Consider the following 14822-nt stretch of genomic DNA (forward strand, 5'->3'; position numbering starts at 1 on the left):
CGTTAAAGCCCCTTGGGCCCTCAAAGTGGACACTAGCATCGCGTAAGTTTTCAACTCGAGGTGTCTCAGTTGCGCCAAACCGTCTTCTTTCGTCATATTCACGTACGACGGCCACATTGTCTGAATGATTTTTTTCACAATTTACGGGATTCGCTTAAAATTTGGCATAAAACGAACGGACTCGCGTGCCTCGTCAAAGTGACAGTGACAGTTGTCAAAACTGGTTTGATTGTTAGCATTGTTTGACGTTTCTAAGCGCAACAAGCAAACAGGGAGATTCGAGAATACATTAACCTATAGGGTGGGTTATAAATAAAAACTATAACATTAATAATTATTGTGTAGAGCATAAAATCACGTATACTGTATTGAATCTATAACCTGTTTTTTTTTTTGAAAATTTTAAAGGTTAGGAAAAGAACAAATTTTTGACGTATCTGTCAAAGTAAAGTTTTTATTGTTATATTGACGAATTCATTATTTAGAAATAGAACTATAGAGAAAATAGACTTATTTATGTTGTATTGCGAAGAATCTTTAATTAATTTAAGGTGTGCTGCAAAAAATTAGTTCAACAAAAAAGTGTGCCTTTGACTAAATCTCTTGCAACACAGAAAAATATGTTAAAGGCATTGTGTTTTAAGTAATTCATCAGTAAAGAAGCTATGGACTTTCGAGTTAAAGGGTATGATTAGGATTATATTAATAATAGGAAAAACATGCATTTTCTTCATGGAGTGCCTGTAAGAAAGAAAATAATTTTTTTCTTCTTGGCACGTCAATATCTTAAGTTCTATTAATTAAATTTTAAAACTGTTTTGTTATTGGATTACTCTGAAGGTTTTTCTAGTCTCCTGTGAAGAAATTATTAAAATCTAAGAGTCACTAAATTAAGAGCTTTATTCCAGGAGTGCCTGTAACAAACATATTAATTTCTTAAGTTGTGGTAGTTAAAAAATCTTCATTTTTTGCTACAGAATCAAACGAAATTAAGAAAATAAATCTGTCGCATGATTTTACTTAAGTTTTTTATGCTCTACACTTTTTCAATTTCAACGACTGCAAAAAAAACTATTTTTTTCACCATGAAATTTCGAAAAACTGAATTTTGGTAGGCCCTCTATCTTTGTCCTGATTGGTTGTACGGTTTCGCTGCCATTAAGGAAATTCTCGAGAATTTTATTCTCTTCATTGAAATTTTCGAAAATTGGAGGGGAGGGGGGATTTTACTTTTTGATTTTAAGCGTTTTTCATGGACTACTATCAACTCTAAAAAAATTACCAGATTGACTAGACTATTCTTTTTATTTTCATATTTTCAATGATTAATAGTAATAGACTTTATTTATTTTATGCTTTTTATATAAAATATTCAATGTTTAATATAGAGTATTATTTTTTGTTATTAATTACTGTAGGATGTAGGACGAAAGTATGCGACTGTTAGATACAATTTAAAATTGTAATTTACCTAAAAGTAAATATGAAATAAATATATTTTTTTTTAATAGAAATAAACATAATTTACAAGGGTCATAAAAATCATTCTAAAAATATTTAAACATTTTCTTGCATATGTTACAAACGACTTGTTTTCTGCATCGAGTTTGTCAAAATAAACTACTGATTTTTTTTTGTTCCTCATCTCGTCGCAAACTTCATTTACTATTTACAGTAATACTGACTTCTCGTAGTTTACCTATAATTTATATATATTTTAAAATATACTTTTTTAAGAAACAGCAACAGTGTAACCATCAAGGAACAAAAAATTACAAAACTAATTATTTGTCACAAATTGATCACCTGATAAAGAGATGAAATATGTCTTGTGATTTGCGATGTTGCAATACATACACACGAGTGATTTTTAAATCGAATTATAATCCCATTATTGAAATCATGCGATTTTTCCCATCACTAGACTTTTTATGTTGTTTAATATACACTATACAGGGTACATCGACGACATTAATTTTCTCTGGTTTCTTTTCTAGTAACGAAACCGAAAACCGAACTGGGAATCCCGGGCCGACCGGGCAGTGGCGCCCTCACCCGTCGTCTGGAACAACTGAACGCCCGGAAACAGCGCAGAGGCGGCGGTACGGGACAAACGAGACCGGACTTGGGCACCGTTTCCACTTCCGCCGTCCGGCAGACGACGCCGGAACCGGAAAAGTCTCAATCCACCACGCTGGGCACGCTGAGTAGTCTGTTATTTGGTCGCAAGGGCGGATTATTTTAATCAACTTGTGGTTGTGGTTGTTGAGTAGAAGAGACCCCTTCAGTTAACCAGTATTTAATTGTTTAGTTGGGGGGAATGGGGCGAATTTGTGATATTACACGAAACGGCGTTAACTTAAGAATCGACATTTCATATAGGAAACGTGTAGTTATGAGCGGTTGCATAAGACTCACATGTCTGGGATCAATGGGAATTAAATTTAGGTTAAAATTGTACAGTATCGGAGAAAACGAGAGAGTCCATTAAGTAGTTTATGCTTTTCGCAACGGCTTTATTTTGTCTGTCTTCATCAAATTTTGCTCTGTCTATATTTTTTGATATAAGGCCCACTGGGGCAACGTATTCTTACTTTTTGGAATGGAAATTTTCTCCGTTAATGTAGCACTATCAATAATACTTTTCATATTAGACGTCATGATGCTTTGCAGGTAAACTAGTCAAGTACTAAAGAAAACTGTTTGTTCCTTACCATTTGTTTCAAAATAGACATTTAAACATTTTTATAAAACATCAATTCGTTTAATAATTCTTTTTTATATTTAGTTGGCTAATCAACTGAAATTTTGTTCGATTCTTACTATCCTCATAGATCTTTTGGGTTTTTTACGTTTTTTTTTATGATTCAAAGAGCTGCCAAACATTCTCTATAAGGCTCAAATCGGATGATTGGAATGGCCAATCCAATACTATTTTTTTCCTTTGATAATCAACTTTTAACTAGTCAAGAGGTGTGTTTAAGATCATCATCCTGCAGGAAAATCCATGACTTCAAGATCTTTATATATTAAAAAAATAATAATTTCATAGAAAAATATTGTTAGAAAAAGAATAATTAGCTAATAGAGTTCACAGAGAGTACACAACACCAACTAGTAATAATAGTCACTTCTTTACTTTAAATAGATTTATTATGTAAAACACTGGTTACTTTAAAAGAAATATTTTAAGAGAGCTTTGCCAGTTGACACGAGCGCATGAAAACGACCGCGCAGAATGCCGTCGTTCATCCGACCGATCGCGGGCAAGGCCTCGAAATTGGCAAAGTGCTTACTCATCTTAACAAAATCTTAAACCTAAGGATAATATTATTTGATTTTGGCGCAAGACATTCCTAACACGGCCAACCTGAGCAGGACTTCGATCTCGAAGTTACTTGCTTTCAGGTTCGAAATCCTCATCACTTTTCTCTTCTTCATTTGGTGGTTTTTCAGTATCTCTGCAATTTAGAAAAACCACCCATTTACCTTTTATTCAGTTCTACATGATAGAACAACATGTACTAAGCAGATAACAAACTTTAAACGTAACCGCACCCAAGCAAAACTAAATTTTAATGCACAGCGTTTATACTTTCAGTACAATAAAATCTAAAGCGTATATGCTTCTATACACAGCAACATTAGTGCAAAGAAAAGCCAACAATTCTATTTAAAACCAACTATTTTTTTTTACTACATACTACAACTACTACAACTACATACACAGCCATAACAATAATTATTAGTCACAAACACCGACAATATTAAATTCCTGACATGGCCATTTAATTTAACATACCCTAATTCATTACTTTCCAACATTTCAAGTAAATCGGGCATGTCCATTGTCAAAGACCAGTAATTCGGCCATCTCCTTAACTGTTCTCCAGCAGCTTTTGTAATCGTAGATTTTCCAACACGTCTTAGCTCATAACGGCCTTCTGGGGTAATACCCATAACTTCAAAAAGTCTTTGGAACTCATACTGAATCATCATTTTTTCATCACGATGCATTAACACAAAGGCACCTTTTTCAAAAGTCACTCCCTGTTTACGCCTTTCGTTCGCCTTAATCTTAGCACTTCTTGTTTGAATTAAATGGTCAGTAATTCTTTTTCTGTCTAGTTCCAAATTGCGAATAGGGTGTAAGTCACAATCTAAGTTTTTTAGTAGATTTTGTATGAGTGGGGTAGATGAATCAATTCCGATCAATGCCTTTAAAGGAGACGTTTGTGTGGCCTTTTGCATTGTTTTATTAAGTACTAATTGAATTTTCCACAATGTTTTGGACCAATCAGTATTTACCTTTGTTTCTACACGTATTAGGTTCATTATGGTCCGCATATATCGCTCTACTTGGCCGTTGGATCGATGGATATCTGGTGTAAAAATGATAGCCGATATTCAGGGAATCCAAATAGCTTGGAAGGCTAAGTTTTTGAAATTTGTACCTGCGTCCATAATAATTTGTTTTGGAGTACCAAACAGGGCAATAAAAGACTCTATTGCAAGTCTAGTTTCATCAGCTTTTACTGTTTTTAATGGCTGAAGTACACAATACTTTGTATACGCATCGATCAAGACGAGTATATGTTTGTATCCATTTGCTGTTTTATGAGGCCCTAGACAATTAGCATGTAGTGCTTCAGCCTTTTCAACATTAACTACATGACCTTCTAGTGGACCAGTGCGAGTCTTCTTGATTGCACACACCAAGCAATGCCGAATATATTTTTTTACAAAAGCCCGCAGGCCTGGGAACCAAAAATGCCTTAAAATAGAATCAGTTGTCTTTTCAGAACCGACATGACATTGTTCATCGTGAAATATTCGCAATAATCCAAGTCGACGTTGTTTTGGAACATAGGGTCTTGAAAATGACCCTTTAGGTGTATTATTGACATAATACAGAATTCCATTCTTTACCATATATTTTGTTTTATCAAGTCGTCCATCTTCAGCATCTTTAATAAGTTGATTAATTTCAGCGTCTCCTCTTTGGTCAACATAGATCCAGTTTTCATGAACATTGATACGACTAACTACAATATTCCGACTTAGAAAATCGACATGTCGCACTCCCGCTTCAGAAGTGACATAAGTAAAAAATCAACAATATTTAATTGATAACTTTTTAATTTTAAGTATTTTAAGTTTTGTTTTCAAATTTATCAGCATTTTTAAATTTAAGTTGTTATACCTTTATAAGAGTATTTAGCATAATTTTGGAAAGAAATTTCTCTGAGTGTGTTTTAACAATGTTCTTGATGAGTTGTGTCGTTTTTGATTTCGTTATGAAATTAATATTTTTTTTAGTTATGTCACTTTGGCTTTATTTTTAAATTCACAAAAATAGAATCTGACACCCTAAAGAACAAAAACGCAATAATATTTTGTGGAACATGTTTATTTTTTAAGTAAGCTATACAAATACATAACTTATCGTGGCATACATTTTGATGTATTTAGAAACATAGATGTAGATAGAAACTAGATTTTTAGTTGTACTGTAATACATTTTTTTTTCTTATATTTTACAACGATTACAAATTTTCATAAAAGTCAGCATAAAATCTTTTAATGTGATTAGCACGCAGAAGTGATAAAAGATCTTCTTTTTTACTCTCTTTAAGATTAAGTTTTCGTTTGTAACGGGGCTTTAGTATGGGAACATCTGGAGTTAAATCGACGCTTCTCTTTGCTATATTAATTTCCCGAAATTCCTCATCTTCGTACGATGTTTTTACGAATAGCTTATTTAAGATACCCCGATCAATCTTAAGAATTTTAACTTCTGTAATTTTAAGTGATCCTAAACTAATTTGTAGTTGTTCGTTTAAGGATTTTATATTTAAAAAATCTGTATGGCTTAATTCAGTTACATGATAGGGGGTTCCGGTTTTCTTTGCAGATCGAATCAACTGTGTGTACCGCCCAGGGATGTAAATAGGGCCACCTTTCAATGCTCTTTTAATCTGTCTTTCTATGACAGAATGGACACTGTCACCTTCGTTTTGGGTATGACCAGTAATTAAGTATTTGTGGGTTATTGATTTTAGTTGTGGAAATTTTAATATAGCAAAGTAATACAAAGCCACCATGAACTTATTTTTTTGCTGCCCACAGCAGTTATCTGAAGAAAATTAGATCAAAATTTTCTTGATTGCTGTTTTGAACTGTTTTTGCTATAAACATGAGTACACAGCTTGCTATTTCCTCAACTCCTCGTTTACCTTTGCCGTCGTGCCATACATAGCATTCTGTGTTTTTCGTTGTTAGTTCTGCTATTGTAAAATTAAAAGTATTTAACTTGGATTTATAGTAGAATACACTTACGTCACCCCGAGGACAGGGTAAAACAGCCCGAAGGTCGTACACTGCCACTACATAGTTCTTGTTCACTTTTATTTTGTCCCTATTTTTTTCTTCTCTGGATAATTCCTTTTCTTTTTGATGTTTTTCATATTTCGTTTTCAATTTTTTTTTATCTTCTCCTGATGCATTATAGTAGGCAGTACACAACTCGCAGTGGTCTTTTTTTGAAGTATAGAAACTGATGTTATATTCGTCATTAAAAAATTTGCTAAACATACATAAATTTGCAAACTGTTTCCCAGCTTGAATACATGCGGATTTATAGTCTCTCCAAATATCAGCTAATGATTTACTACCATCTATGTAATGACGTGAAGTTTGGGCTCGTAAATAATGAGACTCAATTTTAGGAATACTCTCAATGTGTTGTCGGACTCCATCTTTTATTTCAGGTAACAGAGTTGGATGAGGATTGTGTCCCCTTAAATCTACTCCAACATGTGCCGGTTTCCTTTTTTTTAGTTAGAACGGTTCTTATTGGGCGATCATTTATGTCAAGAGTTGCTTTGAAGAACGTTTTACAGACTCTAATACGTCCATTCAAATGAAAATAGAAAGCATTGTTTAGGTTTCGGTGATTTTCAGTAGATGAATACATGTACTTAGGTTTTATAGCAGTCATGCAACCAGCAATAAAGCATTTTTGTTTGTGTGAATCACCTAAAGCCCAATAGCTCTTAAAAATCTCTTGGCGTTGCTCTTCATTAATTTTTGTAGAACACTGAAGTTTGCATTTTTCTTCGCATGGTGGACGCAATTTTTTTTTTGAATATTCTCGCCTACTCTTAGATGTTGACACATAGCTTAACCCAAGGTTTCTTTTGATTTTAGCTATATTCTGGATTCGCCTTTCTCTTTTTTCCTTTCTTCTTTGGACTATCAATTTCTTCAATCAACTCTTCATCACTGGAAGACTCGCTAGACAAGATAGTTGCCTGGAAATCGGGTCTTTTATTTTGTTCATCTACACAATAACCTGGGTCTTTATCTGAGTCGTAATAGTCACTTTTCCCACTATTCACATGAGAAATTTCATAGCATTTTCCATCTACTTTCCGAAGCTTCAATTTTAAATTTTCGCAACAAAGCCCTGAAGGTCCGGCAACTGGCGATTGTAGAATATTATTTTTTATCGGACTTAAAGGTGTGCGAAAACTAGTGGGCAAAGTATTTATTTCGGATGAAGATACTGTATCTATAAAGTTTTTGTATAACACATTGACAATCAAACTTACTTAAATCTTACCTGTTTTTAGTTCAGAGTCATTAATTTCTGATTCAACTGGCACTAAATACGTAAGGGCAGTGTTATTTTGTAAATTATTTAAGTTTGGGTCACCTAAAAAATTTAAAAAAATATACCCAGGAAATACTTTGCAAGTTAAAACATAAACAGAATTTTTTACCTATGATTAAGCTAGAGTTATGAGTTTCTGACCCATCATCTTGAACTGACTTTGTAGGGGTACCTGAATTCTCTATTTTGGACGAATTGTGTTGAGCTACAAAAAAACAGGTAAATAAATTAGTTATTTATGCACTAAGGGAGTAAAGTAGATGTTTACTACACGAGCTTTAGCGAGGGCAGTAATTCACCCCAAGGGATTAACCTATTACTCCCGAGGTGCATATAACATTTTTCACCTGAATCACTTACAAAAGTCACTTATATTAAAAAAAATAAATAAATTATATTCAAAAGTGTCACACTGACACACAAACAAGTAATTGTACAGGGAATAAAGTAGTCCACGGGAAATAAAGTGATTTTGTGACTGTAAAACATCATTTTAGTCCCTCTGCAAAGGTCAATAAAGTGGACTGCAAAGGTCAACTGCAAAGGTCAATTTTCTTACAAACTTCCATAAAATCTGATATAGTGAAACAAAAATCTGAATCATTGTTAGTTGTCTCAGCTGAAACAACATTCATAGTTTCTTCAGTTTGTTGTTCATTCATTTTTTGCTTAGCCAAAATATCCAGCATCTTTTTTCCACGACTTGGCTAAAAAGAAAAACAAAGTAGGTATCTATTATAAAAGCATGTTTTCTTTTGACGCTAAATATCAAAAAAGTAAAATTAAAACATTAAAAAATTAAAATTTTAAACAATAAACAGTAACAGAGAACAAAGCTTACCTTTAGTGGCTACTTCCAGAGTAATAAAAGTGGAAATTAATAAATCACAACTCACAAATAGTTCTTAATCAAAAATTCAAAAGTAACCTAATTCAAAATTTTACCACTAAAAAATGTTTATAGGATCATACAAATTTTAAAAGTGTCACTTCGGCTATCTAGCGGATAGTTTTAGAAGTTCAGATGTGTGGTTTCTTTAGTATAATATGGGTTAACTTATTCCGCTCAAAAATGACGTAATACCAGAAATTGATTTTTTTGAGTTATGTCACTTCTGAAGCGGGAGTGCGATGTGGTAAAGAACTTCCCTTTCGATAGACAATAGAAAAGTTAAAGTCTTGCATATAAGACCACCAACGTGCCACTCGTGGTAAAATATCCTTTTTGTTGGCTGTAGATTTGATAGCATTACAGTCTGTGACTAATGTAAATTGAATTCCCAATAAATAAACTCGAAAAAATCTAAGAGCATTCACAACTGCAAGGGTTTCTAATTCGTAAGAGTGGTAATTATCTTCATATTTTGTAGTTCTTTTGTCATAACACAGCGATTTCCATTTTTAATCTGCAATAACATAGCACCATATCCAATGGCGCTTGCGTCGGTATGAAGTTCAGTTAGTAGGGTTTCATCAAAAACGGAGAGCAAGGGTCTAGATGTTAAATGTTCAATGACATAATTTCTAGCGATTTCCTGTTCCTTCTGCCACAAACAAGGTTGATTAGCACGCGTTAAATTTGTAATGCAAGCAGTACGACTTGCAAATTCAGGAATAAATTTGCGGAAATATCCCGCAAGTCCCATGAATTGTCAAAACTTGCTTAGCAGAGGTTTGGAATTGGTGAATCGACCAGTGCTTGCACTTTCCTATTTCCGGGTCTGATACCATCAGCGGATATTTCTCGTCCCAAATGTTCTAACTTATTTTGAAAGAAGTGGCATTTCTTTAAATTAAGAGAAAACCCTGCATTCTGTAGATCCTCTAAAACTAGCGCTAGTGAAGTAAATGCTGCTTCAATTGTGTCTGACGGTATAAGAACGTCGTCTATGTATACAAGTGCGACATTGTCTTTTAGTTTTCCCGGAGTTTTATTAATTGATTTTTGAAAAACCGCTGGGGCATTTGCCAAGCCGAATAATGGCATCCGCAGGAACTCATAGTGTCCGTCCGGCGTTACGAAGGCGGTTTTTTCCACAGAATCTTCGTCGATCGGTATCTGGTCAAATCCTGAAGACATCCAGTGAAGTAAAAATGCTGCCTTTTTTCAGTCTGTCAAGCTGGTCATTAATCAGGGGCAATGGATAACGGATTTTAATAGTATGCGAGTTGAGCTCTCTATAATCAATGCACATCCTATAAGAACCTTCCTTTTTCTGTACCAGCGAAATAAAGCTTGCAAATGGAGATTCACTTTCCCTTATGATATTGCTATCTAACAATTCATCAACGATATCGCGTACAATTTTTCTTTCACTTGCAGTGTCCATTTTGTTATAAGAACTGTAATCTGTAAACAGGAACTGATCAAAATGAAGAAACGCAGTTACAAAACTAACCTCACTTTTGCGTTTTAGTAATCCAGGGCTCGCAAAACCTTTTTTAACACACTTATAGTTGAATAAACACTTTTTATAAAAAAACACTAATTATAACTTATATTTCATCACTCATAATAGCACCATGTTGAGACGAATTTTCTCATATTAATAAGTAACATAATTGTATGAGCATGTTTACATTGAGTATTCAATGTCTTTGCTATAACAAAGTTGTATGTGTCACATACAATTTTGTCATCGAGAAGTATTAAATATTATTAGGGGTAAGATAGTGTAAGTACCACATACCACTATGCAACCGTACAAGCGTATTATTTCTTGCTTACAACTTTGTAATTTTGCTTGCATACCTCAACACTTGTGAGATACAACATTGTTATTCTACAGAAAGCTTAACCTTAACCGACATACAACTTTGTAGCCCTAATATCCAAGAAATGACAAAAATGCGACATACAACAGTATAACTCCGAGGAGACGACATGGGGAAAGGAGTTTTTTGCATTGTAATTAGATGTACTCTTTAGTACTTGACACAAAGCACCGTCCATGACTTACAACTTTTAGTAATTTATAAAACCTCTCATAGTTTAAAGGTAGATTCTCCCTTTTTTACTTATAAGAGTAAAAAAGTGTCTTTGAGACTTCTCAAATACCTTAAACTTGTTAAGTTAACTTATATACACATTTTTTTGGTGCAACAATTCACAATTAAGACACAATATTTAATTACTTATATCTAAAGTTAGCGCCGAAAGTATATTATATAATGGCATATATAACATATGCTCTTATTTTGCTTTAAACTATAAAAGTAATCAATTGAAATTAGTGGCGTAACCAGCATATATAGAAAATTCAATTTAGCAACTGAGTGATTCATTAAAGCTCAAGTTATTTGATATTATTGACAATTGTTGTATACGTTTTTTTTTTGTTTTTTTTTTTTGTTAAAAGTGAACGTTTAGATCTGGTTACAAGGCACAAAGTTTCGTTTGTTAAGTTTTGGTGCTGCTAGGCTAGGATATATGTATGTATGTATGTAAATAACCTACTTTTCTGCTTTTTAGTATTATAAGCGTTTCTATACTTTATTTATTATGTAGAGTAATTGGTAATTCAGGATGTTACTTAGACATGTAGGAAATAATAATGAAATATCGACTATTAATTAAATCAATCTTATTATAAGCTGTAAACTCTTTTATTATATATATTATATAGGATTTGTTGCCTGTTGAATCAATATATAAGTCAGTATAAGATGAAGGTAGTTTTTTTCTTTCCGGAGAGTCTGATTTGACAAGAGTGTGAATAGACTAAAAAAAGTCACGATTCAGAGCATTCTTCTGGGTATTTCCAAGGATTTAGTTGATTTGTACCAGTTTTCAGTAAAATATGTAATAATGTTAAAAAAAATTCTTATAGGAGCTAATGAGGATTATGACATTTTGTTTGATAAAAGAATGACACCAAAAATCAAGAATGAAAAAGAGGGTGCATTGTGTAATAGAAATAAATAACTATTTATTCGCTGATCTTTATTTTGCATAGTAACGGCAATATATAAAAACCAAGAATGTTTGAATTTATATTATACACTGCTGAATCATACATTACCTTTACCACACATTCATAATTAAATAGATCATTTATGAAACGTAGAAATGTTGGGTACAAAACTACTTACAAACTAAACAATTTAGTATTAAAATAATACAGTTAATTACACATAAAATAACATGCTGGACTATAAAACACAAAACTAGAAAACTATTACTGAATAAATCATACTGGTAAACATTTCTTTCACTTTACAAATAGCTTGCACATTTATTGAATATGCTCCTTTTCTTATCACATATGCATCATTTTACACATATAATTAATCAATAGCGTTTATAACAACTAGGCTTGGTACTATTTTCTCACTCATTGATAGCAACTTCAAATAAATCTTGAATATTAGGACAGGTTTGCCAGTTATTCCTCTTTAAGTAAATTAAGGTTCTGGATACAGCACTTTGGTTTACATCTAAGTCTACAGACTTGCTGAAATCCATGATCTCCTGAAAAAATATTATTTATATTTTTTGAAATTTACAATTAATTTTCCTTGTTTCTACAAATCGTCAATAATCATTACATCTCCCCAAACGTTACCCAATATCCCTGGAATATGACATATATCTCGTTTGACGAAATATATTGCAATATGCCTGGAATATCTCACGAATATGCCATATATCGTATATACAGAAGCAATATTCCTGGCATATATTTACATTATTATACATATTTGATTTATTTGACATTTTTAAAATGAAGCAAAAAGGCTTTTGGTGTGAGTTTGTAATTTTAGTCTTAAGCAGAAACGTGTTGAATACAGATTTATTAAAATATACTTTCGTTTAATTTAAATTCCCATACACCATTATATTTTCGTTAAAATTTAATATAATTAACCAATATTGATATTTTTTTTCTTTTTTAGAAATAGAGAAACTTTTGAAAGGCAGCTCTAAGAACAATGAAACATATAGAATGACAAAAAATGTGACTAAATATTCTTTATTTTTAATTTGCTTGTTGTTAAATTGTTTTTACCTGGTAATGTAAAGCTGATTAAACGACTAATCAATAAACAGTTTAAATACCTGAAATTTTTATTTATTTTTTTTAATTAATTTTATGACTTTTAAATTTATTTATTTACATTCATTCAATTAATACAGTGTTACCTATTATATTTCTATTTTTATATTCTACGTGCCCACCTACTTACATAATTACATATCATCGACCTAATCGGATATTTACCCACAAAAAAAAAATAGCCCAAATTGCTCTGTAAATGTCCTTAATTTTAATGGATAAATGGCATGTTAACTGCGATCCCAAATACAATTATATAAGTATGATATGACCTCATAAAAACCAGTAAAACGGCTCCTACTAAAGGTTGGAGCCAGCCAGTCTGGATGTTATCGAACGTCCTGGATAAGGCAGGAAGAGGAATGGGAAATGTAGGGAAACAAGGGGATATTTTGTTTTGGTTGGAGCTTTAACTATAAAAGAGTGAAGTATATCGTGAAGAATATATTCTGGAAATATAATTAAATTTATATATATTTTTTTTTTAGCCAAAAGTGTTGACGAAGTTTCCTGGTCATATAATACTCTTATTTTCGCGCTGACAATCATATTTTTTGCCCGGTTGCAACGTTTTCTTTATCTTAATGTACAAATGTAACTCGAGACATTAAAAATATGCGTATTCACTTCAGATAAATGAAAGCAAAACGGCAAATGACTCACGGAAATTACATTTTTATAATAAACAAGCGATTTTTGCAATCTCTCACATTATTGCCGACTTTCGTAATTTTTCTTTAAATGGTAACGCAGATATATCAATAGTAAAAGTAAATTTTTTTTAAAAGAAAATCAAAAAATGAAATAAATTTTTGAAAATGTATATAAGGTAGAGTAAACCACCCAGTTATTGGCACCTTAAGGACTTCTTAGGTTTCACATATCCACTAGTTTTCAGAAAATTGATATTATAGTTAGCTTGTGACTAGTTTATGTTCTTTGATGATTCTACTTTGTTCTCAAATGAAAAAAAAAAGATTTTTTTTTTAAATTATAATAGCAAAATAATAAAAAGTAAAAAGAGTTTAGAGCTTAATTGTTGGCACACTTTCCCAGTTATTGGCACATTGTCCACTACCCACCTCAAATATTAATGACTAAAAATTTTATGATATTATTAATATAATATCGGTTTGTTAAAAAAACAACAATTGATCTTGATTATAACATGTAATAGCACTAAAAGTAATATCAAAATAATATTGTTTACAAATAAAACGAGCTTTTAAAAGTAACCTTAAAGATTTGGTAAAATATTATTATTGCATGTAATTAAATTTAATACATGGTGAATTAGGACATATATCTGAGAATATATTCTGTGCCAGACGAGCTAGATTCGAAACTCAATAGAGCCCTTTTCATTAAATCGTCACCCGAGCCATTAGCCTTATTTATTTGACATTATGGGACACTTTATGATGACGATTTATGAAAACTCGGTGTTTTCTTACATCAGAAGTGGGATCGGCTTACTAAAAGTACCACTTATTGTTCGATATTGTTTTCGTGGACGGCTTTAAGTCAGTAAAATAAAAGAAAAACTTAATCGCGTCTTGTGGATACAAGAATTATGGAAAAATTCGCCAACATTTTAACCGACTCTCTAAAAGCGCTTAGAGATGAAAACAAAAGTGCTGTGTCGACGTTAGTGGACATTCATTTCAACGTTTAATCCGGGAAATGACAGTGACGTTGCGGTAAGGTAGTGTAACGAATTGGAAAAATTGGGTGAAACTTTAAAGTGTCTAATCATGAGTTACTTGCCAAAGGTTCAAGTGAGTTGGCTGGAGAAGCAAGAGACTGGTTGTCGACTTGGAAGCCATTACAGCGAACCTGGGAGGACTTTAGGATTGAGTTATGCTGTCTTTATCCGGCCAAGAGAAATCTAAGTTGCGAAGAGCCTGTTTGTACACCAGCAATGACGCTACCGCGTACTGTCAGTATGCCAAAAAAAAATTATTCTTTTAAATTCTCTAAATTTTAATTTAACTGATTAATTAACTGAAGACATTCATGTCAGAACCGCTGCTTTTAATAGCAACCTAGACTCAGTTAGTGGATTACTAATTCGCTTAATATTCAAAGGT

At 32.5% G+C, this 14822-nt stretch overlaps 1 protein-coding gene across 6 annotated transcripts in view; it reads left to right on the top strand.

The window, feature by feature from the left end:
- LOC126740801 (trafficking kinesin-binding protein milt) overlaps window positions 1–5649 on the top strand; it is a 102488-nt gene extending 96839 nt beyond the window's left edge. For all 6 annotated transcript variants that reach the window (XM_050446978.1, XM_050446979.1, XM_050446975.1 and 3 more), the window contains one exon: window positions 1998–5649. In XM_050446978.1, the coding sequence (XP_050302935.1) occupies window positions 1998–2245 (248 nt within the window). In that variant the 3' untranslated portion in view covers window positions 2246–5649. The remainder of the gene's footprint in view (window positions 1–1997) is intronic.
- Window positions 5650–14822: the final 9173 nt, after the last annotated feature.

This window comes from Anthonomus grandis, chromosome 9, assembly GCF_022605725.1.
Source record: "Anthonomus grandis grandis chromosome 9, icAntGran1.3, whole genome shotgun sequence".
In the NCBI taxonomy this organism is placed as follows: domain Eukaryota; kingdom Metazoa; phylum Arthropoda; class Insecta; order Coleoptera; family Curculionidae; genus Anthonomus; species Anthonomus grandis.